Source organism: Oikopleura dioica, chromosome 1 (genome assembly GCF_907165135.1).
Source record: "Oikopleura dioica chromosome 1, OKI2018_I68_1.0, whole genome shotgun sequence".
Taxonomy (NCBI): domain Eukaryota; kingdom Metazoa; phylum Chordata; class Appendicularia; order Copelata; family Oikopleuridae; genus Oikopleura; species Oikopleura dioica.
Window position 1 is genome coordinate 2488691 of NC_137291.1, and position 21453 is coordinate 2510143.

General features: G+C 45.1%; 2 protein-coding genes across 2 annotated transcripts; one reads left to right on the forward strand and one right to left on the reverse strand.

Moving 5' to 3' along the window:
- Positions 1–32: 32 nt before the first annotated feature.
- On the reverse strand, positions 33–4485 carry LOC145711495 (uncharacterized). The gene is made up of 7 exons (XM_081789188.1): positions 4203–4485; positions 3878–4149; positions 3440–3828; positions 3357–3390; positions 674–1239; positions 250–629; positions 33–204 (listed from the first exon to the last, which is right to left on the reverse strand). The coding sequence occupies exons 1-7, from the start codon at positions 4468–4470 to the stop codon at positions 41–43; spliced, it is 2073 nt and encodes a 690-aa protein (XP_081645314.1). The 5' UTR covers positions 4471–4485; the 3' UTR covers positions 33–40.
- Positions 4486–4904: 419 nt separating this feature from the next.
- LOC145711406 (uncharacterized) lies at positions 4905–20604 on the forward strand. The gene is made up of 4 exons (XM_081789109.1): positions 4905–5054; positions 5097–19798; positions 19842–20098; positions 20143–20604. The coding sequence occupies exons 1-4, from the start codon at positions 4908–4910 to the stop codon at positions 20475–20477; spliced, it is 15441 nt and encodes a 5146-aa protein (XP_081645235.1). The 5' UTR covers positions 4905–4907; the 3' UTR covers positions 20478–20604.
- Positions 20605–21453: the final 849 nt, after the last annotated feature.

Below are 21453 nucleotides of genomic sequence, written 5' to 3' on the forward strand. Positions count from 1 at the left end.
TGTTTTATATTGGAAAGAAGTATTGAGGCAATCAGATGAATCAATAACCGCGGTATCGGTAGGAATAAGTCGGCCGGTGGTATCCGAAATTTCTTCCTCGGAATCGCCGGACGTTCGGATTTGGTGTTGGTTGAGTAGAAGACGTTCCAGTTGCGGCAGATGTTGTGCTCTCTGTTGTTGCCAAGGCGCTCGTGGTTGTCGATCCTGAAAAAAAAAGCTGAGGTTATTCATTTCATGGAAATTGGATACCACCAGAAGTTGTGGAGGCAGTAGTGCTGGTTGTTTCAGTGGTAGAGCCGGAATAGGTCGTGTAGTCGTATTTCGTCGTTGTCAGGGGAGTCGTTGTTGTATCTACGTCATATCCTGTTGTTGACAGCGTGTAAGATGTCGTTGTTGCCGTCGTTGTTGTTAGTCCGCCTGAAGTTGTCGGTGCCTCTGTTGTTACTTCTTCGGTGGATGTGGTTGTTGTGGTTGTTGTTGTTGTTGTGGAAGTGGATGTTGTGGTGGAAGTGGTAGTTGTTGTAGGATCTTCAGTCGTTGTTGGGATTGGTTCAGAGCATTTGTCATCAGAAAATTGATGATTTTTCGAAATTCGCCAACCCGATAAATCGTCACAGGCGATTTTGTACCTAAAAAGATTCTTGAAAAAAGAATGAAATGGAAGAAAAATTACCGAATTTCCTCGTCGTCGTTTTCGCATTTTCCCTTGCACATGAATTTGTCCTTGCCCTTCACGTGACAATGCCAAGATCCGAATCCAATGTCGAAGAGATCAGTGGCGACTTTTTCTGTGCATGGCATTGGTGGAGGGCTTGTTGTTGTTGACGTTGTGATTATAGTTGTTGTTCCTTCGGAATACTTGGTTGTTGTTGGAAGGATTGTCGTGGTTTCGGGATCGGTATAGGAGCAGACATCATCTGAAAAGTCGGGGTCTTTAGTGATTGACCAGCCTTTGTCTTCCCAGCAACCGACGTTGAATCGAATCTTCTTTCCTTTATCATCGCACTGTCCATTGCAAATCAAGCCCTTCTTACGCTCCTTGCAAATCCACTTTCCGTCGCCAAGAGGATACTCCTCAAGCGCCGCATCCGCGCTACAGGTTATCGGAGAAGGCAAATCGGTGGTTCCAGGAGAGCCAGTTGTCGATTCCCCTTCGCATCGGTCGCCGAGAAATTGCTTGTCGACGAATTCCCAGCCTTTGCCGGTGCAGCGAAGCCCGTAACGGATTTTCTGCTTGTCCTTTTAACAAGTCAAAAAATGTTTTTGGTATTTTTATCGATAATTTTTCTTTCCAATTTTATTCATCGAATAAATAATTACAAGAGCACTCCCTAAACGCCTTCAAATGAATAATATTTCATCAAAATTGAGGAGATTTCGTTAAGGGTACTATCTTCGATTTCCCCAACTTGAGCCTTGAATAACTCGGAACTTGTAAATGATTGCTGAGTTCATATGGGCTCATCGAATAGACCTGTCCTAGATCTTAAGGGTAGGGTCCCCGTACAGGCCCAAAGCAGCGAGACTCTCTTCCGAACCTATCAATGCTAGGAAGGCGTGTAATGGCTCAAATGAAAGTTCAATCTTAGATCTTCTGATTAACACGAGCTGTTTTCGAAATTCCAAGAGAAAAGTCATGTGCGGTTCGCTCAAAGTTGTCGTCTCAGCGAAAAATCGCGAAAATAGCCAATATTCAGGGCGACTCTCCTCCAAAGTGAGCAATGAAAACCCACTCGATTCTTTTGTAGGGTAAAGTTTGGACCCTAATCTTGAAAATGACACGAGCTTTTTTCAATTGGTCAAAATTTTCTATGTTAAAAATTTTAAAGTACGAAGGTACCCATTTTCTGTCCCTTTGACTCCGTGAATTGCCTTGCGGGCATAGCCCAAAAGGCGCCGTTCTCATCGCAAATAGATGTCCTGAACGTAGGCTTTCCAAAAAGGTATCATATGACACCCTAACATAACGACCAAAAATTGTAAAAATTTTAAAATTTCCGCCTTTTAGCCAAAATGCACTAATTTTCGCCATTTTCAATTGCAATTTATGCGAAAATGGGTTGAGATAGAGATAATTCTCATATGGAGTTTTTTGCTCAGAATTTCATAGAGATTCAGAAAAAGTGGTCAAAACCCGATTCTGAGACTTGACCCTGTAAGGGGACCCTACCCTTAACTATTACAGAGGGGTTTATTAATTGCTTTACCGAAAAACGGCTAAATTTTGGCTTGAAGTGGTCATTTTCGCCAAAATGGCCTGTATAAACGGTTGAATAACTCAAAAACAAGTCTGATAACTAGGCCTTATTATATTTTTCATATATAATTTGAACCTTAATCTTTAAAATTACAGAAGGAATTTTTCATTGAAAAACTAAAAATACGAAAAATAATTTTTTTTAAAATTGTGTCTCGCAGTTTTCGCTAAAATTGAGCATTTTTTTTAATTTTGCGGCACATTTTTGGCTCTAGAATCGAAAATATCTTGATGTCGCGATCGATACAGCCACTAACATACTGCTCTTGCTCTGAGCTTTCGAAAAAGCCGTTGATCAAGAAAATCGAAGTTCAAAATTTTTTTTCGAAAAAATTTCTAGTGGCCATATCTCAAGATATATTCAGAGTTGGTAAAAAAGTATACTTCCCCTCGCCCTTCAAAAATCTGCAGGGCGCCCTTCATTCTTGAAGGGCGGTGAAGTGTACTTCACGCGCCCTTCAAAGCCCTGAAGTATACTTCAGCTATCGGTTCATCTGCCACAATCAGCGTGATTTAAATCATGGCGCCTGAGAGCCAATAAGCGCAAAATTTGAAAAAATTCTGGCGGATGGATTCTGATGGCCGACAGAACCAAGTTGTAGTAGAGTGAAGGGCGGAAGGGCGGTTGAAGTAGAGGGAAGGGCGGAAGTACACTTCACGCCCTTCAACGCCCTGCAACGCCCTGAAGTATACTTCATGAAGTATACTTCATTCTGAAGGGCGGGTGAAGTATACTTTTTTACCAACTCTGGATATATTGATAATTTCGAATAGTTATCAATAAGGTATAATCATAAAATTTTATGAAGAATCCATCTCTAGTAGCCGATTCTTACAAATCTTTTGAAAGGTCACCTTCTGGAAATCGAAGATAGTACCCTTAAGAACGAATATCTACGGTACTAAAAATTCAATGAAAAGTCTCTAGAGTCTAGACGCGGCGCAAAAGAGTCGTGGTCGCGCTATTAGCGCGATAATACGCGTTTCCGCGCTTCCAGAAGATTCGAATCAATGAAGTTTTTCTCTAGATGCACCCGGCACCTTTTGCATAACAACTCTGGTGCGCCATATCTAGCGATTTTCTGCGCTTTTTTTGTACCGTAGAATCTACGGCGTAGATGCTCGCGCAAAAGCTTAAGCTAAGTCAAACAAAAAATAGATCTAATAAAGTGCTCTTTTGACTTTTCCTGATTGCATTTGCCCTTACAATACAGCTCATTTGGCTGTTTATTCTTACACTGCCAGTACCCGTCGCCAATATCTGTGATATTGTACGCCACTTCTTCCGTACAAAAGGAAGAGGACGAACAGGAATCTGGAAAATCCGCGAGTTTTTTCGAAAAGAACTTTCCATCCTTGCATTGCGCCGTGCCCATAACTTGACCGTCGTCGCATTTCACTTCGTAGTTCGAAGTGCCTTTCTTTTCGTGGGTAAAGTCGAGTGAGCCGGACGGGATGGAAAAATCGCCATTTTCGAGGGCGGCTTTGCATAGATCGCCGGAGCTGGAGGCTTGGCAAGCGAGCTCTCCTTTGAGTTTGCTCTTGATTTTGATCTTCTCGCCGCAAAGAACCTTATTTTCAGCTTATTGAAAGCAAATTTATTTACGATCGTCGACTTACGATGAAAGACCCAGATTTCCATCTTGACTGAGCGCTAGAATCGTCACAAGTGGCTTCGCATTTTCTCCCTCCAGTTTCTGCATCATCTGCGCATTCAAAATGGCCGTTTTCAATCGGATTTTGAGCGATAAAATCGTTCTCTGCCGTCGTGCATTTTTCGCCAGCAGTTGAGGGCTGCGAGCAAATGAGGGAGCCCTTGACTTTATTCTTGGTGTTGGGTGGATTCTTGCATTGGACGATTACCAGTGCGCGTTTCCATTCTTCCTCGAATCCTTAAATTTATCATTACATCTTTACTTAAATTCTCCCTTTTTTCAGCTTTTACCTTCGTTGCATTTTCCAAAGCACGAAATCTCCGACTGAGCTTCTTCCATCGATGGGCAGTTCCAAAATCCATTGTCAATTGGATTTTCCTCCACAAACGTCAGCGTCGCATTTTCGCACGGACTTTGCTCTTCAGCAGTTGTCATTCTAGCAAAGGTTTTCATCGGGTTCTTCGCCGACTTTTTGATCCACTTGCTGTGCCATTTTTTCGGCTTGTACTGGGCATTCGCTACTTCCAGGGCAGCTAAAAATCCGACTGCGAGCTTCATCTCTTTCTCTTCTTTTTTATTATCGACTAAAATACGCCTTAATAAAAATGTGAGATCATGGTTTAGTTGGATTGAGCATTTATAGCGCGAAATACTAGAGCGAAGGATTTGGGCGATCAAATTGCATCCGATTAAGGCGCTGGAGTTTCATCCATAGAAGGGATCAAACGATCAGCTTTTGTAGGAATTTTTATTTACGAGACATGATCGCAGAAGCGATTTTCACGGCTAAATTTAGTAAAATATTAGCATTTTATGATCAACAATCCAGAACACACGAGAAAAGACCAAGGACTCGTAACATCCCGGTGATAGAAATCAAAATAGCTCGAATTGATCCTCGGCCATCTCCGACCGCTTTGATACGATGTGATAAGAAACCGGCCGCCGTGAATTCTGACAATGGTGGAATCAGTCGGCGTTTTTCCCAAGAGCCTATGCTGCTCCGATTTTTGCTGGTCGGGCTTTTAGCCCACCAGACTATAGCTGGGAAAGGAAAAGGCAAAGAGAAAGATGAAAAGCCTAAGAAAGCGAAGAAATGGGCCAAAGGAAAAGGCCTGAAAGGTGGCAAAGGCGATTTCGAGGTATCTTTTAAATTTTTAACACGATTTTAACGAAATTTTTAGACCACTACCTTTGAAACGACATCGGAAGAGCTCACCTCCGAAAGTCTTGATACCGCGACTTTGAACGCGCTCATTGTTGATGAAACCGTCCAACCAATCGCTAGATCCCTCTCACCCATGACAGATCGATTCATCCGTACTACTGACGCTTGCACTGGAGTTTCCTGCGGGGCCAACCAAGAGTGTCTACTTGACGAGTTTGTCGAAGACGGGTACCGATGCGCCTGTGTTACCGATTTTTTCGAGAAAGATGGGACGTGCTTCTTTGAAACATGGTTAGTTGAAGAAAACGTTCAGAATCTCAACATCAACGTCGACGTAAGCAGGCTGGCCGCGATCAGAAGTGGTCTCAAAGAGACTTACTACCCGACTGCTCTTTTTGACCCGGCAACTTACGATATCACTCTCGTAAATGACGTATCGGAGGTTTTTTCGAACGAGTTTGGCGATCTCTATTTGAGAATGAAACTCCTCGTTCAAGTCTTAACCGCCGATAGCACTGGCCGAGATGGTTTCAGTAACATTCTTGTTTCTGAGAATCGTCTCTCAGTTTCATATGAGCATGTCAATCAAACCATTTTCGACAACATCATTGAAACGGAAGATTGGCAGATGAATACAATGGAATGCCCCTACCGAGAGGAGGCCACTGAGTGTGGTGCCTACGACTGCCGAAAAACCTGCGAGTCAGAGGCCGAAGGTCTTGATCCATATTGCACTGAGCTCTCGGTCGCCTGCGTTGTCGGTTGCTTCTGTGAAGACCCGTTCGTTAGATCCAATCGGGATCTGAACTCCACTTGCCGACCGATTGAGTACTGCCCCCACAACACTTGTGGAATTGGTATGCGATTCGACTGGGTCTTAGGCGGTGGATATGATGACGGAACATGCATTGATATCGATGAATGTGCTGAGGACGCGCCATGTGACCGCGAAGCAACATGTAACAACACAATCGGTAGCTTCACTTGTACCTGTAACGATGGTTTCTACGGCGACGGAGTTGGTAACGACACCTGCTTCGACGTCGATGAGTGTGCCAACTTCACCCTCCACGGTTGCGATGCTAATGCCTTCTGTACCAACCTTTGGGGCAGTCACAATTGCACCTGTAACGTTGGATACGATGACATCGGAACTGCTCTTGATGGAGAATGTATCGATATTAATGAGTGTGATACCGATAATGGGGGTTGTGATGACAATGCAAACTGTACAAATACCGATGGAAGTTTCTTCTGTACTTGTACTGCTGGATGGGACGGTGACGGCTTCACCTGCAGCGATCGAGACGAGTGTATCCTTGATATGCCTTGCCACGCTGAAGCCACTTGCAACAATACTATCGGCAGCTTTGAGTGTCTGTGCGACGAAGGCTTTGAAGGCACTGGCTTGAACTGTACGGACATAAACGAGTGCGATACAGACTTTGGTGGCTGCGACACGAATGCGAATTGCACAAACACCTACGGTGATCATTACTGTACTTGTCTTGACGGATTCCGCGGAGACGGCCTCCTCGGAAATTGTACTGACATTGACGAGTGTGCTGAAGATATTGACGGTTGTCACGCTGATGGTTTCTGTACCAACTTCGTTCCTGGATTCAATTGCACATGTAATGAAGGGTACGAGGGTGACGGATTCACCTGCAATGACATTAACGAGTGTCTCACTGATCACGGCGGATGCGATGCCAATGCTGACTGCATCAACTTCCCCGGCAGTCACAACTGTACCTGCCTTGATGGATTCGAAGGAAGTGGAATTGATGGCGATTGCGCTGATATCAACGAGTGTGTTAGAGAGATTGATCTTTGCCACGTAAACGCTACTTGCGAAAATCTCATTGGTGATTATAACTGCACATGCGTTACAGGATACCGAGGCTCTGGATTTGCTTGCACTGAAATTAACGAGTGCTTGGAGATGACTGACGACTGTGACGCCGAGGCAACATGCACCAATACTGATGGAAGCTATTTGTGTGACTGCAACCTCGGATGGGCTGGCAATGGAACTCACTGTGAGAACATTGACGAATGCTCTTCCATGGTTCTTCCTCACAATTGTCACGCTGATGCTGAATGTACTGATACCGAAGGAAGCTTTTACTGTACTTGTAACTGGGGCTACAGAGGCAACGGAACTGATTGTGCCAATATCGATGAATGTACAGACTTGCTTGATACCCATGACTGCCATGTGGATGCGTTTTGCACGGACGACGTTCCCGGGTGGAACTGCACCTGTAACGCTGGATACTCAGGAAACGGAACTTATTGTGAAGACGATGATGAATGTTCCTTTGTTCCTAGTGTTTGTCATGAGGATGCAACATGTACAAATGAGCCAGGAACCTATTCATGCGCCTGTGATGAAGGTTTCTTCGGTGACGGCGTAAACTGTACAAATATCAACGAGTGTGCCCCTATTGACCCTGCTGATCTTCATAACTGTGATGTGAATGCCACTTGCACAGATACTCACGGTTCTTTCAACTGCACCTGCAATGTGGGATACGATGGTAACGGTGTCACTTGCTCAGATGTCGATGAATGTGACGCAGCTGTTCTTCTCTACAATCATGATTGCGATGTCAACGCTGCTTGTACAAACAACATCGGTAGCTATGAGTGCGAGTGCAATATTGGTTGGGAAGGTGATGGCATGAACGGCAACTGTCTCAACATTGATGAGTGTGTTGTTGACTTTCCTTGCAGCCCACAGGCCAACTGCACTGATAATCCCGGATCTTTTGACTGCGAATGTTGGGATGGATTCCATGACGTGAACAACGATGGACTCATTTGTAATGATATCGACGAATGCGCAATCAACGACTATGATTGTCCGATTCACGCTACTTGCAACAACACCTTTGGTGCATATGAATGCATCTGTAATGAGGGTTACGAATTCAACATGGCAGGAGATGACTGTATCAACATCGACGAATGCGACCGAGGAACTGATGACTGTCACGACGATGCTATCTGTACGGACAACGAAGGCAGCTTCACTTGCCAGTGCGACGTTGGATATGTTGATAATCCAGTTGCTTTGAATGCGACCCAGGGAACCGACTGCGTTGATTTCGATGAATGTAGCATCGCGAGAATGTACACATACAATTGTAGCGACAATGCTGCTTGCGTCAACGCTATCGGAAGCTATATTTGCGAGTGTAATGTCGGCTGGGAAATGGGTCCTGATAACTACACCTGCCTTGATGTCGATGAGTGTGATCTAAGGATCGATCATTTGGAAGGCAAGAATCATTCTTGCTCATACGATCCAGAAGGAATCTGTACTAACACAGATGGTTCATACGAATGCTCATGCCCTCAGGGAATGGGTGGAAACGGAACTATCGAGGATCCTTGCTATGAAACAATCGTTTGTACAGATCCCTACCATATCATCGTTCCATGTGCAAACTTGGATGCGTACACAACTTGCGAGAGCTACCTCAATTACCTGCCAGATGTTGTTCCCGTATCGCGAGCTGTCTTTAGTCGAGCTGTTGGTGTGCTCACAGAAGACTATCAGAAGGAAACTCGATTGATTGCAGAAAACTGGAAGCTGAAGAAAAGCCGTCTTTGGCCGATGATTTTCTTACCAGAGATGGAAATGAGCACAGAAGCACCAACTGAGCCTCCAACTGAACCGCCAACCGAGCCGCCTACTGAGCCACCAACAGAGGCACAAACCACGAAAAAGTCTTGCATTTACGGATACAACAAAAAAGGCGGTTGCCTAACTTGGTTCCAATGGAAGAAAAAATTCGGTGGCCGTCGTCGACGAGACATTGAATACGAAATTCAAGACGGCGTTTATTACAGATCAGTGAATGAGGAAGCAACTTGTCTTCGAGGTTGCGTTTGTGATGATGGATATGCAACTCAGGATGATGGAAGCTGTATCGCTCTTGAAGACTGCGAGTGTGATCTCGGTTACTATCACGTTAATAACACCGGTTGCACTAATGTTAACGAATGTAGTCCACTTCCAGAAAATGCTCACTTGCTCTATGATTGTACTGATACTCAATATTGCGAAGATACCGATGGTTCTTACACTTGTGAATGCTTGGACGGATACATGTTCAACGACAATGCTACCGACTGTATAAACATCAACGAGTGTGAACTTGACATTTCTTACCATCAGTGCGATGTCAATGCTTTCTGTACGGATCTTGTTCCCCTCTGGGAATGTACCTGTAATGATGGCTACAGAGGCAATGGTACAGTCGGACAATGTGAAAATATCGATGAGTGCGCCGAAGATTCTGATAGCTGCGATGTCAATGCAAGCTGTGAGGACTCAATTGGATCGTACGTTTGCCGATGTGACACTGGTTTTGCCGATGATATCAACACACCTGAGCCTGGATGGGTCTGCGTCGATGTTGATGAGTGCGCCACAGGAGGCGATGATTGTGATGATAACGCTTTTTGCACAAACACTTTTGGTGCTTGGAACTGTACCTGTAATGAAGGATGGCAAGGCTCTGGTCAAAATTGTACAAACATTAACGAGTGTCTCGCTGATCCTTGCGACGAGAACGCAGATTGTACCGACAACGACGGTTCCTTCACCTGTTCGTGTGTTACTGGCTACGCTCAAGCGGACAGATTCGGTCTCCCCGGTGACTGTCTCGATATTGATGAGTGTGTCAGCATGACTCTTCCACATGAGTGCGATATCAACGCTGAATGCACAAACACAATCGGTAGCTATAATTGTACTTGCGATCTCGGATGGAGAGATGCTGAAGGCTTCGGCGTCGCAGGAATGAACTGTGACAATGTCAACGAGTGCATTGATGAAGATCTTCCGCATGATTGCCATGTGCAAGCGACTTGTGCGGATAATGACGGCAGCTACGAATGCACTTGTATCGAAGGCTGGGAAGGCCCAGCTTTCATTGCTGACGGAGGTTGCACTGACATTGACGAATGTACGACGGGTGACCATGATTGCGCGGTCGATGCAGACTGTACAAACTTAAATGGAACATTTGCGTGCACTTGTCACATAGGTTTCGATGATGTCAACGGGGACGGTACAAACTGTACTGACATTGATGAATGTGACGAAAATACATATGTTTGTCCTGATTACTCAAATTGTCGAAATACTTACGGAAGTTATGAGTGTGACTGCTGGGATTACTTCAACAAGACTGGTGGTATCTGCGACAACATCGCCTGCGATACTTATGCTCATCTCTGCAATGCAAACGCAACTTGTTACGAATACGTCAACTCAACATCAGAGACAGCCTATTATGACTGCGACTGCGACGATGGATATCATACAACGGTCGCTGATTTCTGCTATCTGTCACGAGATCAGGCAACTGCCTTTTCTGAAGATTTCTTCTCACAATTCTTTGACTTGACTATAATGGATATTGAAGACCGTGACGACATGATTATCAGCGCCGCCTGGCCAGATCAGTTCGTTCCAGAAGGATTCGTCATCTCAATCGTCGATGTTTGGGCATCAGCTGCGGCTAATACCTACCGTTACTTGGCTAATGTCGCTGTTCCTCAAGGAGAAAGTATCGATACTTTCAAGAATGGAATAAACATTGCCCGAACCGTCGTATTCGTTGGCGACGCTGACTGGGAAACATTCGCTGGCTTCAGAAACTCCACTCCAACGGAGGCTGCTATTGACTGTCCGGCAAACGAGGTATTTAGCGAGTGCGCCGATGCCACGTGCTGGACTGATTGTCTCGGAGTTCAATTCGAGCAGAATGACACCTGTGGCAATCCATACGGCTATGTTGCTCCATGTGAAGGTCCTGGAGGCTGTGTTTGTTTCGACGGATATGTTCGAGATACTGCCACTGGAGCCTGCATCGCTTTCGAGAACTGTCCTCATAACAGTTGTGACGAGGGACATCTTTACAACTACACTTCTTTGGCATGCTACGATGAGAACGAGTGCGAAACTGGAAATGATAACTGTCATGTAGAAGCAACTTGCACGAATATTGTTGGATCTTTCAACTGCACTTGTAATGTTGGATTCGAAGGAGATGGTGTCAACAATTGCCCCGATGTCAATGAGTGTAATTACGCTGAATCTCCTTGCCCATCCTACTCTGACTGTAGCAATACTTATGGTTCCTTCGTTTGCACATGCTGGGATGGATTCGAATCTGTCTATAACGCAGGGTATTCTGACGAAGATATGATCGTCAGAAACGCACGATTGTCCGAAAAAGCTGGTGTGCCAATGAAAGCGACAAGAATGTCTCAGCTGAACAGTTGCCGTAACATGGCTTGTGATGGATTCGCATGCCCAGCCAATGCGCATTGCGTTACTTCCGTCGATTTGGATACTCGGGTCACTTCAGCAACTTGTGAATGCGATGAGTGGCATAAGATGACTCCGGCTGGCGAATGCTGGCCAAGTGCTATTCCGGAAGGCATTTTCATGATCGTCAACGATCCTGGTGCTCCAGTCTCACTTGCGTCTCAAGAAGCATTCTGGCTTGATGGAGTCTTTGATGGCCAAGCTGTCGATCTTCTTTACATGGCCCAGGGCGAGACTGTCCTTCAAAATTTTACGAGATCTGCACGCAATGCTGATACAACTGTTACCGTCGTTTTCGAAGCTGATGACATTGATCTCGCGCTTGATGCCGCTGAAAACTACACTGTTCTTAGAAGCGACTCCAGTGAGCTCTGGTCTCTTTCACTTACTGTTACGGATATTGGAGATCTTGCTGAATTCAATGTTGAATGTGGCACTAATGAGATTTTTGATGAATGTGCTAACAGCTGTTGGCATACTTGTCAATCTAAGTTCGAAGGATCATCGATGTTCTGCGAGCCTGTTTCCCGAAACTACAAGCATCGTGTTATGCGCAGCTGCGGAACTGGTGCTTGCATTTGTAACACTACTGCTGTTTCCGAATATGAGGGTTCTTTGAGTTGCATTGAGTACGATACTTGTCCACATAATTTCTGCGCGGTGGGACTTGAGTACAATTACACAGAAGCTGCATGTCTCGATCTTGATGAATGCGTTCTGGATGAACCTTGCGATGTCAATGCTGATTGTGCAAATACATTCGGCTCTTTTGATTGTACTTGCCACACTGGTTACAATGGAACAGGTTTGGATGGTTTCTGCCGCGAAATCGATGAGTGTACTGAAACTCCTGAAGTTTGTGATGCAGTTTCCGAAGTTTGTACAAACAACCCAGGCTCCTATGTCTGCTCCTGTGCTGAAGGATTCTTTGACTTTAACGGTGTTTGTACTGATATTGATGAATGTACGATTCAGGAACCTTGTGACAATTCTAATGGATTCTGTACTAACACTCCTGGTTCATTCGAATGCTCCTGCAACGTCGGATACGAGTTTGAAAATGCTACAGATCATTTGAGCACCTGTATCGACATCAACGAGTGTCTCGTCGGCTTGTACAACTGCACAGAAAACAGTTCCTGTAACAACACAGTTGGATCTTATGAATGTCCATGTGATACTGGCTTTGAAGCTGACGGAGATCTGTGTGTCAATATTGACGAATGTGTAACTGGAGACCATCTTTGCGTCGCAAATGCAGACTGCGAAGACACTATTGGGTGGTACAATTGCACATGCTCAATCGGATACTCTGGTGACGGACTTGTACTTTGCGAAGATGTTGATGAATGCGCTCCTCCACTTAACGGCACTGATGTTTGCCCCGACGAGCTTTCAACTTGCGTTAATAACGTTGGTTCTTTCACTTGTCTTTGTGACGTTGGTTATCTCATCGGGAACGACACCATCACCTGTGAAGATGTCGACGAGTGTATTGAAGAAACTCATCTCTGTGTTGCTCTAACTGAAGGCTGCGTCAATACCGTCGGTTCATACGATTGTAACTGTGCCACAGGCTACTATCTCGATGACGACGACGTTTGTGCCGACATCGATGAGTGTGGCATGATCGATAATGTTTGTAATTCGATCACCTTCGCTGAGTGCTCAAATAATATTGGATCTTACACTTGCTTCTGTCCAGACGGATTCGGAACAAACTCAACTCTTCCAGAAAACGACCCAAATATGTGCTACGATATTGATGAGTGCGCTGACGGATTAGATGACTGTATTGATACAGCTGATTGCATTAACCAAAATGGTAATTTCACCTGCGTTTGCAGCGAAGGATATCAAGGTGATCCATACGCTTGCGAGAATATCAACGAATGTGCGGAAGGAATTGCCGTTTGCACAGAAAACTCATCTTGCCAGGACACTATTGGATCATACGTCTGTAATTGTAATGAGGGATATGAAGCCGATGGAGACCTTTGCGTCGATATTGATGAGTGCGCTGTCCCCCAAAATACAACCTGTGAGTATGACAACTGGGCTTACTGTACAAACACTGACGGATCCTATGATTGCCACTGCCCTGGAGGCATGAGTGGTGGTGGTGTTGCTGAAGACCCATGTTACTTCCCAATCTCTTGTGGGGAAAATGAAGAGCTGAGTAAGTGCATCAACGAGGAATGCTTCGCAACCTGTGAAACCAGCCTTAACTATTTGGATGACATCTGTAACTCAAACTTCAACTTTACTCTTCGTGCTCAAGGCGTGTGTAAGACTGGTTGTCTCTGCGCCGAGGGCTACACTCGAGAGTCGCTTGCAAACGATGCTCCTTGTGTGCCAAATATTCCAGGAACATACACGGAATGCTCATGTCCTGAGGGATATGAGCATGTCACTGACGTCGGCTGCGTTAACATCGACGAATGCGCCGAGGGAACTGACAATTGTGATGATGTAACTGAAGTCTGTGCTGATACCGAAGGATCTTACGATTGTAATTGCGCCACTGGATGGGCCCGGGTTAACGGTAGCGACACTTGCACTAACATCGATGAGTGTGCATTGGGAACCGATGAGTGTGGCTTCAAGTCCACTTGCTCGGATACCGAAGGATCTTACGAGTGCCCGTGTGAAGATGGCTGGCAACACATGGACGGAACCGACAACCGTATCTGCGAAGATATCGACGAGTGTCCAACGGACCCTTGCCAAGAATACGCCGAGTGCACCAATCTCCCAGGATCATACATGTGTTTCTGTATGACTGGATTTGTCAACCAACAAGATGTTTGCAAAGATATCGACGAGTGTCTTTCCGCAGCTACCTTTGACTGTGACATTAATGCCAGCTGTAACAATACCATTGGTTCATACGATTGTATCTGTAACGGAGGTTACTCTACCGAAATTGTCGCTGGTATGTGGGGAGACCTTGTTGTCTGTAACGATATCGATGAATGTGCAGATGAGACTGACGATTGTGGAACAGACGCAACTTGCGTGAATACAGATGGATCCTTCGAGTGTACATGCGAGGCTGGATACGAACTTGACGATGCCAATAATTGTGTTGACATTGACGAATGTCTGGCAGAGCCTTGTGGTGTTAATATGGACTGTACAAACCTCGACGGATCGTACTCATGCGACTGTTCAATTGGTTTTGAGCTGATTGATCCAGCGAATGATCTTCTTGGCTGCCAGGATATGGATGAATGCGCTCTGGGAACATCTGACTGCGACACTACAGGTGCTAATGGTGATCATATTGCTGAATGTCAGAACACTGAGGGATCATTTGATTGCCTCTGTCCAGAAGGATATGGTGGAAACGGTACTGTCTCAGATCCATGCATTTCACTCGCCAAGGACGAGTGCGCTCTTGAAGAAGACAACTGTTCAGAGTTTGCTGAATGTACCGACACTTTCCTTGCATTCGAGTGTGACTGTATCAAGGGTTTCAATGGTGACGGTGTTACTTGTGAAGACACTGATGAGTGTGAGTTTGATCTTTGTCATGAACAAGCCGCTTGTAACAACACGTTTGGCTCATTCACCTGCACTTGTGAGCCTGGTTGGGGTGGAAATGGCTTCCTCTGCGAAAATGTCAACGAATGTGATGACAGTCCTTGCCATGCAAACGCTACTTGTACTGATACTGTTGGCTCCTTTGAATGTGAGTGTAAACCTGGATACACTGGTGATGGCCTTGACTGCGCAGATATCGACGAATGTCTTACCGATCCTTGTCACGAAGATGGTGTTTGTACAAATACTGATGGATCATATGAGTGTGAGTGTGCACCTGGTTACTCGGGCGATGGAGTTGATTCTTGTGAAAACATTGATGAATGCGACACAGACCCATGTCACGAATTTGCAAATTGTACTGATACTATCGGATCATTTGAGTGCGAATGCTTAGAGGGCTACCAAGGAAACGGACTTAATTGTGCTGATATCAATGAATGTAACCTTCCTGATCCTTGTCCAAATGATGATGATATTTGCATCAATTCTATTGGAAGCTTCGAGTGCAGATGTTTCCGAGAAAACTTTATCCACAACGAGAATGGAACATGTGTCGACATCAACGAGTGTGAAGATGGAACATTCGAGGAGGAATGTAATCCTGATTGGGAGAATTGTGTCAACACTATTGGCTCTTTCATTTGCGAATGCAAGACAGGTTTTGCCAAGACCCGATATTTCTCTGCCGGTCGAGTTATGTTCGGAAGCTGTGCTGACATCAACGAATGTGCGAAAGATCCAATGATTTGCGGAACCAGCGGTGCTTGCAACAACACTATCGGTAGCTATGAATGTGACTGTTTTGATGGATACGACCTTCTTGACGATGACAATATGTGTGACGACATTGACGAGTGCGTCGATGATGTTTGTGACGGACTCGGACACTGCGTCAACACAGAGGGAAGTTACCAGTGTGGCTGTGACGCTGGATATATCTTCAACAATATCACTTGCGTCGATATTAATGAGTGCGTCGACAGTTACGGTTGTCACGAAAGTGCAATCTGTACGAATACTGTAGGCTCATTCGACTGCTCCTGTCCTGATGGATATGAGACCAGAATCATCGAACTCAATCGACTTGTCAACACTACTATTTGTGTTGAAATCAACGAGTGCGAGGACCCTGATCTCAATGATTGCTCCGATATCTGCACAAATACTGACGGTAGTTACGAATGCTCTTGTCCAGATGGAAACTTTATTGGAAACGGTACTGTTGGAAATCATTGTATCGAAGTCCAAGAGTGTGCATCCTATGAGGAATTCGATGTTTGCGGTAATGTCATGTGCTACGATTCATGCGATGGTGAGTTCTGCCCGACTCTTGATGGAAATTACGAGTACGCTGAGTGCGACGGTGGCTGTGTTTGCCCAGAAGGAACTTATCGACTTTATGCTTCACAAGATGCACCTTGTGTCCGACTCAATGAATGTTCTCTTGAATGTTCCATCTTTGAAATCGATGTTGGTTGCGGTAATCATTATGATTATCACACTTGTGACACGCTTAACAGCGGATCTGCTCCAATCGCTGGCAACTCTTCAGCTGAATGCAATGTCATGTGCATGTGCGACTCTGCCGCTGGCCTCGTTCGATCCGATACTGGAGTCGGTGCAACTTGCGTCCCAGAGGATCACTGCACTGTTGATACTTCTGAGCCTTATCGATTCTCATTCATCTGGCAAATGGCTTCACTTCCCGACGGTGTTCTCCTTGGCGACAAAACTACCTGGCCATCACTTCTCAATGGATTCACGCCGTTAGTGCGAACAACATATGGTGTTCCTGGCTCGCTTTTGGACCCTTACGTAGTCTACAATGACGAGCTCGCTCTCGATGGCGGTCACTACTACATCATGATGAAACTTGCCTTGACCGACTCTCTTGATATCCTTCGATACAGTGATTCAATGCTTGCCGAGATTCTTGCTCAATTTATCGACACTGAGAATACTGTTTTGAGAACTCCAGATAACGAGGACGTAATGGCGATTGCCGACGACTTGGGTACAGACTTCCCGTGTCACGGCGAGGAATGCTTCCCAGAATGCCCAGCTGGTCAAGTTTGGGTCATCTGTGCTAATCAGGCTTGCTACAACACATGCGAAAGAACTATCGCTGGTGACGCTGATTTCTGTCCGGCCATCCGATGGCATAACAGACAATGCAAGGGCGCCTGCATGTGTGATGACGATCATACCTTTATTTCTGAAGATGACCGAACATGCGTGCCAAAGGTCGACTGTAAGGAGACTCTTGCTTCTTGCGATGATACACAGGTCTTCACAGATAACTGTACTGGTGTTGTTCACACTTGTGACACACTTACCTGGCAGCTTCCTCCACTTGACTTTGATTGCGACTACGGATGTAAATGCGAAGAGGGACTTGTTTTCAGCAATGGAACTGGCTCCACTTGTGTTGATCCAAAAGATTGCGACATCCCAGAATGTGGTGTCAACGAGGAATTTTCGATGTGCGCTGATAGCTGCTACCCTCTCTGTCAGGACGATGAGCCAATTTGCGATGAAACATGTGTTTCCGGATGCAAATGTCTTGACGGCTATGTTCGAAGTTCAGAAGCACCTGATGCTGAGTGTGTGAGAGTTCATGATTGTCATGATTACAATACTGTTGAATGCGCGGCTAATGAAATCGCTACCGAATGCTTCAACGATGGTTTCGAGACTTGCGAGTCCGTTCGACTTGGTCAAACCAGACTTCAAACCGGTGAATGGTGCACTGGCGGGTGCACATGCGAAGAGGGCTCTGTCCGATTGAACGCTGATATCCAGAGCCCTTGCGTCCCCCGACAAGATTGCTTCAACGTGTACACTACCTGGGAGAAATCAGATCTTTTCTATATCTTCGACAAGGCCCCACCAAGCTTTGACATTGAGAATCCCTACACTTGGAGAGATCTCATGTTTAAACTTCGAAACAGCGAGAACTTTGCCAACATCAGCGTCATCGACATCCGTGCCAAGGACTACTCCTACTTTGACGATAATAACAACTTCATCACTACAGAAATCTATATCACTCAACTCCATTTGGTCGCTGAAGAAATAGGATCTTCTATTTACAGTTTTATCTCTGATGCAGAAGATGTCGGATTTAGCGGCTACGATTTCATTATGGAATGGGATCGGGACTTTGAGGATATCGTCGAGGAGAATGACTTTGAGTTGCCATGCTACAACCGCGGCTGCGACATTGAAAATCTCGGATGCAATGAAAAGTATGAAGAAGTTGGTTGCCCAGATGACGTTGGACCTAGCTGTAATGACTCTTACAGTGAAATCTACGCTGAGCGAGACGAAACCTGGAACGAACTCGTTGGTGCCCGAACTCTTAATATGGATTGCGCTGATAAGGATCTCCAGTGTGTTTGCAAACCTGGCTACTACCGAGAGAATGACGATCCATTTGCACGATGCGTCAAGCTTTCCAAGTGTATGGGTGGATGTCCTCGACACGCCAAATTTGTCGACGATATGGATTATTGCGTTCCAACTTGCGATGATCCAGACGGATCGAAGTGCATTGCGGAAGCAACTCAGGCTATTCCAAATTTCGAAGACGTTTCTGACCAGCTTCAGATCCCAGGTTGTGAATGCAGAAAGGGATTCCTCAAGAAGGACCGGAGCCCATTTGCTGAATGCGTCGAAGAGGGAGAGTGCGTTCGAGTTGAGCCAGAATGTGGCCCCAACTCTTCATGGAGTTGGGAAGCACCTGGCTGTTTCGAGAGCTGCAAGCATCCTTATGCATTCGATGCTGATGAAAAATGCCACGAGAGAACTTTGGAAATGTGCGTTTGCGATCCTGGTTATGTCAAAGAAAAGAGAAACAAGAAATCTGAGTGCATTCCTATCGCTGATTGTTTCAATTGCAAAGAGACAGAAGTTTTCAAGGATTGCAAGGATACCTGCTTCTATGACTGCAACACATTGACCTACGGCAAAGAGAAGCTCTGTATGGAAGAGGACACCTGTCGACCAGGTTGCCAGTGCGCACTGGGTTATGTGTACAGATGGGGTAAGAGAGTCCTTGAAGGCAAGAAAGGAAGATGCGTTGCGATCTCTGAATGTCCAGTTCCAAAGACTGAAGCTGTCAATTTCGTCAATCAGCAGAACACTCTTCCTGACACCGTCGACATTAGCGATCCATCTACTTGGGACGAGCTTTTGGATGGATATGACATCGAAGGACTCGATATTCTTGAAATCAAGGAAGTTTCTGCTGCTTCTGGTTTGAGCCTCGAGAATTACGGTCGATACATCATGGCTTCAAGAAAAGAAGTTGCTCGATCGGTAACTTACATGATCGTCCTCCAGGCTGTCGTTGAGACAGAAGATAACGCTGAAGATCCAGTTGAAGACAAAGCTGCTGAAATTCAAGCACAAATGGAGGCCTACGCTGCTGCTTCTGGTTCTGAAGTTATCGACTCCGCTGACGCTGGATACGACGAACTCATTGAAGCTCTCGACGTTACTGTTCCTGACGCACCGCAGCCAACAGCGCCACCAACGCCAACCCGATGCGTTGGAAACCAGACTTATGACGAAAACTTCGAAGGAGAATTCATTTGGCCAGGCATGTACATCAACCGAGTCAACAAAGGTCGAGGTAATGCCACTCATGAGTACTGGCACGAAGCTTTCAACGGAGAAGTCTACCACGACGAGGGTGATCAGATTCGAATGGCATGCAAAAAGGGCTACAGAAACTCGATTGGAAAGCCATTCGTTGGAGCCAAATGTGTCTGTGCTGTCAATTCTTGCGATTGGGTTCTTGCAAAACCAATGAGGTAAATAACGTGAATTTTACATGTTTTTCATTCAATTCTTTAGATGCGTCTCATCTGAAGATGCTGGTATGCCAGTCTGGTCCGGAAACAAATTCAATCAAGTCCGAGAAGTTGAAAATGGCTATATCAAGATGAAGGCAAGAGGTCTTTCCTTGCTTGCTTCAAAGAACTGGACTGATAACGGAAACATTGATTACGATGCTCATCCAGAGTATGAAGATCGAGCGTACTGGGAGAATGCTAACTTCACATTGTTTGTCTATTGCCCGTTCAATGTCAAACTCGGCGGCTCATCTAAAGGTTAAAAAAAACAAAAATCAAAAATTCAAATGAAAATTTTTAAGGCCTCGGAACAATGACCTTCCCTGATTTCTACCCAGCCGAGAGCTCCGAAGACGGCCGTCTCTGGTCCTTCCTCTCTCGTCCTGGAGTTCATCTGATCAAGACGACAAAGCCAGATCCTAAGAAGTCCGTGTACTTCAAGGGCTTCATCGACCGATCTGACGACGTCAACGAGCAGGGCGAGTCAGCCACCTTTACAACCGGCAAAGACAAACCAACATGCGAGACTGGTATTTTGCCCGGCCATCACCCATTCGCCATCACCAAGCTCGTCGAAGAATATGATATCTTCGAAGGTGGCGATTTCACCCAACTCGACAAGTACACGAGAAAGTAAATTTTATTCATTTCACCATAAATCATAAAAAAACATTTCGATTCTAAATTGTCCAAATACCTGTCCAAATAGTTCAAAAATCTCCCTGTCCAAATAAATTCAATTCGGCCTATTCATGAGTCAGTTTTTCAATTTTATTAAATTAGTGAAATTACATGTGCTGCAATTATACAGAGATGGGTTGTTTTTCTGGGGGTTCTCTTCTGTGAGGTCGATAATACTAGAAATTTAAGCCTTGAAGCCATTGAAGCCTTGTCAAAACTGCTTACCTTGACACTCATAGATTCTGATCTGACAATTCCAAGTGAACTTTCTCGCTTTTTACCACCATTTTCGGAGTTTTTCCTTCCACTTCTACAAATCAGGCAGCAAATTATCCCACTAAGAATGATCACCAAGCCCAATAAACCGCAAATTATCCAGAAAAGAACTTCCCTACTGACCCATTCCGGCGCGATGGAGTCAAAAAACTCGTTTTCCTGGATTTCCTCTTCGCTTAAAGTTTCATTCATATTTTGTGTAAAAAGCGAGACTTTGGAAAAATATTTGGCTGAGCATGACGAGCTGGTTAAACAAGAGTGAGTCAAAAGGGAAGAGCGTCTGTTTTTGGGCCCTGGCCTTTTGTTTATTTTTTCATGTTTTTATTCGATTATAAGTTCAATAAAGTTATAAAAAGATATGTATAAATAGCTTATTGGAATCTGTGATCTTGTTGAGCTTCTGGCAGACTTGATCTCGCTTCATGTTTATCCTCTTAAAGTGAAATTAATTTTTTCATTTTAATTATTTCAATTACGATATGCATATCCATGCAGACTTCTTCCTTGGTCAGTGCACGATTTTCGTTGAAGTTCCTTCAGTCGGTGATCCAGCTCTTTTTCTTCTTTATCCAGAGCTAGAATCAGCAACAGTTATAAAGCGTATACGATTAAAACTAACCTTCGACGCGTTGCTTTATTGATAGCATGCGATGTTC

What these genes read in the sequence shown, in the direction of transcription:
- LOC145711406 (XM_081789109.1), top strand. Translation starts at nt 4,908, where the DNA reads ATGCTGCTCCGATTTTTGCTGGTCGGGCTTTTAGCCCACCAGACTATA. An exon ending in GTGGCAAAGGCGATTTCGAG is followed by an intron (nt 5,055 to 5,096) that starts GTATCTTTTAAA and finishes CGAAATTTTTAG; the next exon opens with ACCACTACCTTTGAAACGAC. An exon ending in ACTCGGCGGCTCATCTAAAG is followed by an intron (nt 20,099 to 20,142) that starts GTTAAAAAAAAC and finishes AAAATTTTTAAG; the next exon opens with GCCTCGGAACAATGACCTTC.
- LOC145711495 (XM_081789188.1), bottom strand. Translation starts at nt 4,470, where the DNA reads ATGAAGCTCGCAGTCGGATTTTTAGCTGCCCTGGAAGTAGCGAATGCC. An exon ending in GGCAAATGCAATCAGGAAAA is followed by an intron (nt 3,391 to 3,439) that starts GTCAAAAGAGCA and finishes ACTTAGCTTAAG; the next exon opens with CTTTTGCGCGAGCATCTACG. An exon ending in AACGACGACGAGGAAATTCG is followed by an intron (nt 630 to 673) that starts GTAATTTTTCTT and finishes GAATCTTTTTAG; the next exon opens with GTACAAAATCGCCTGTGACG.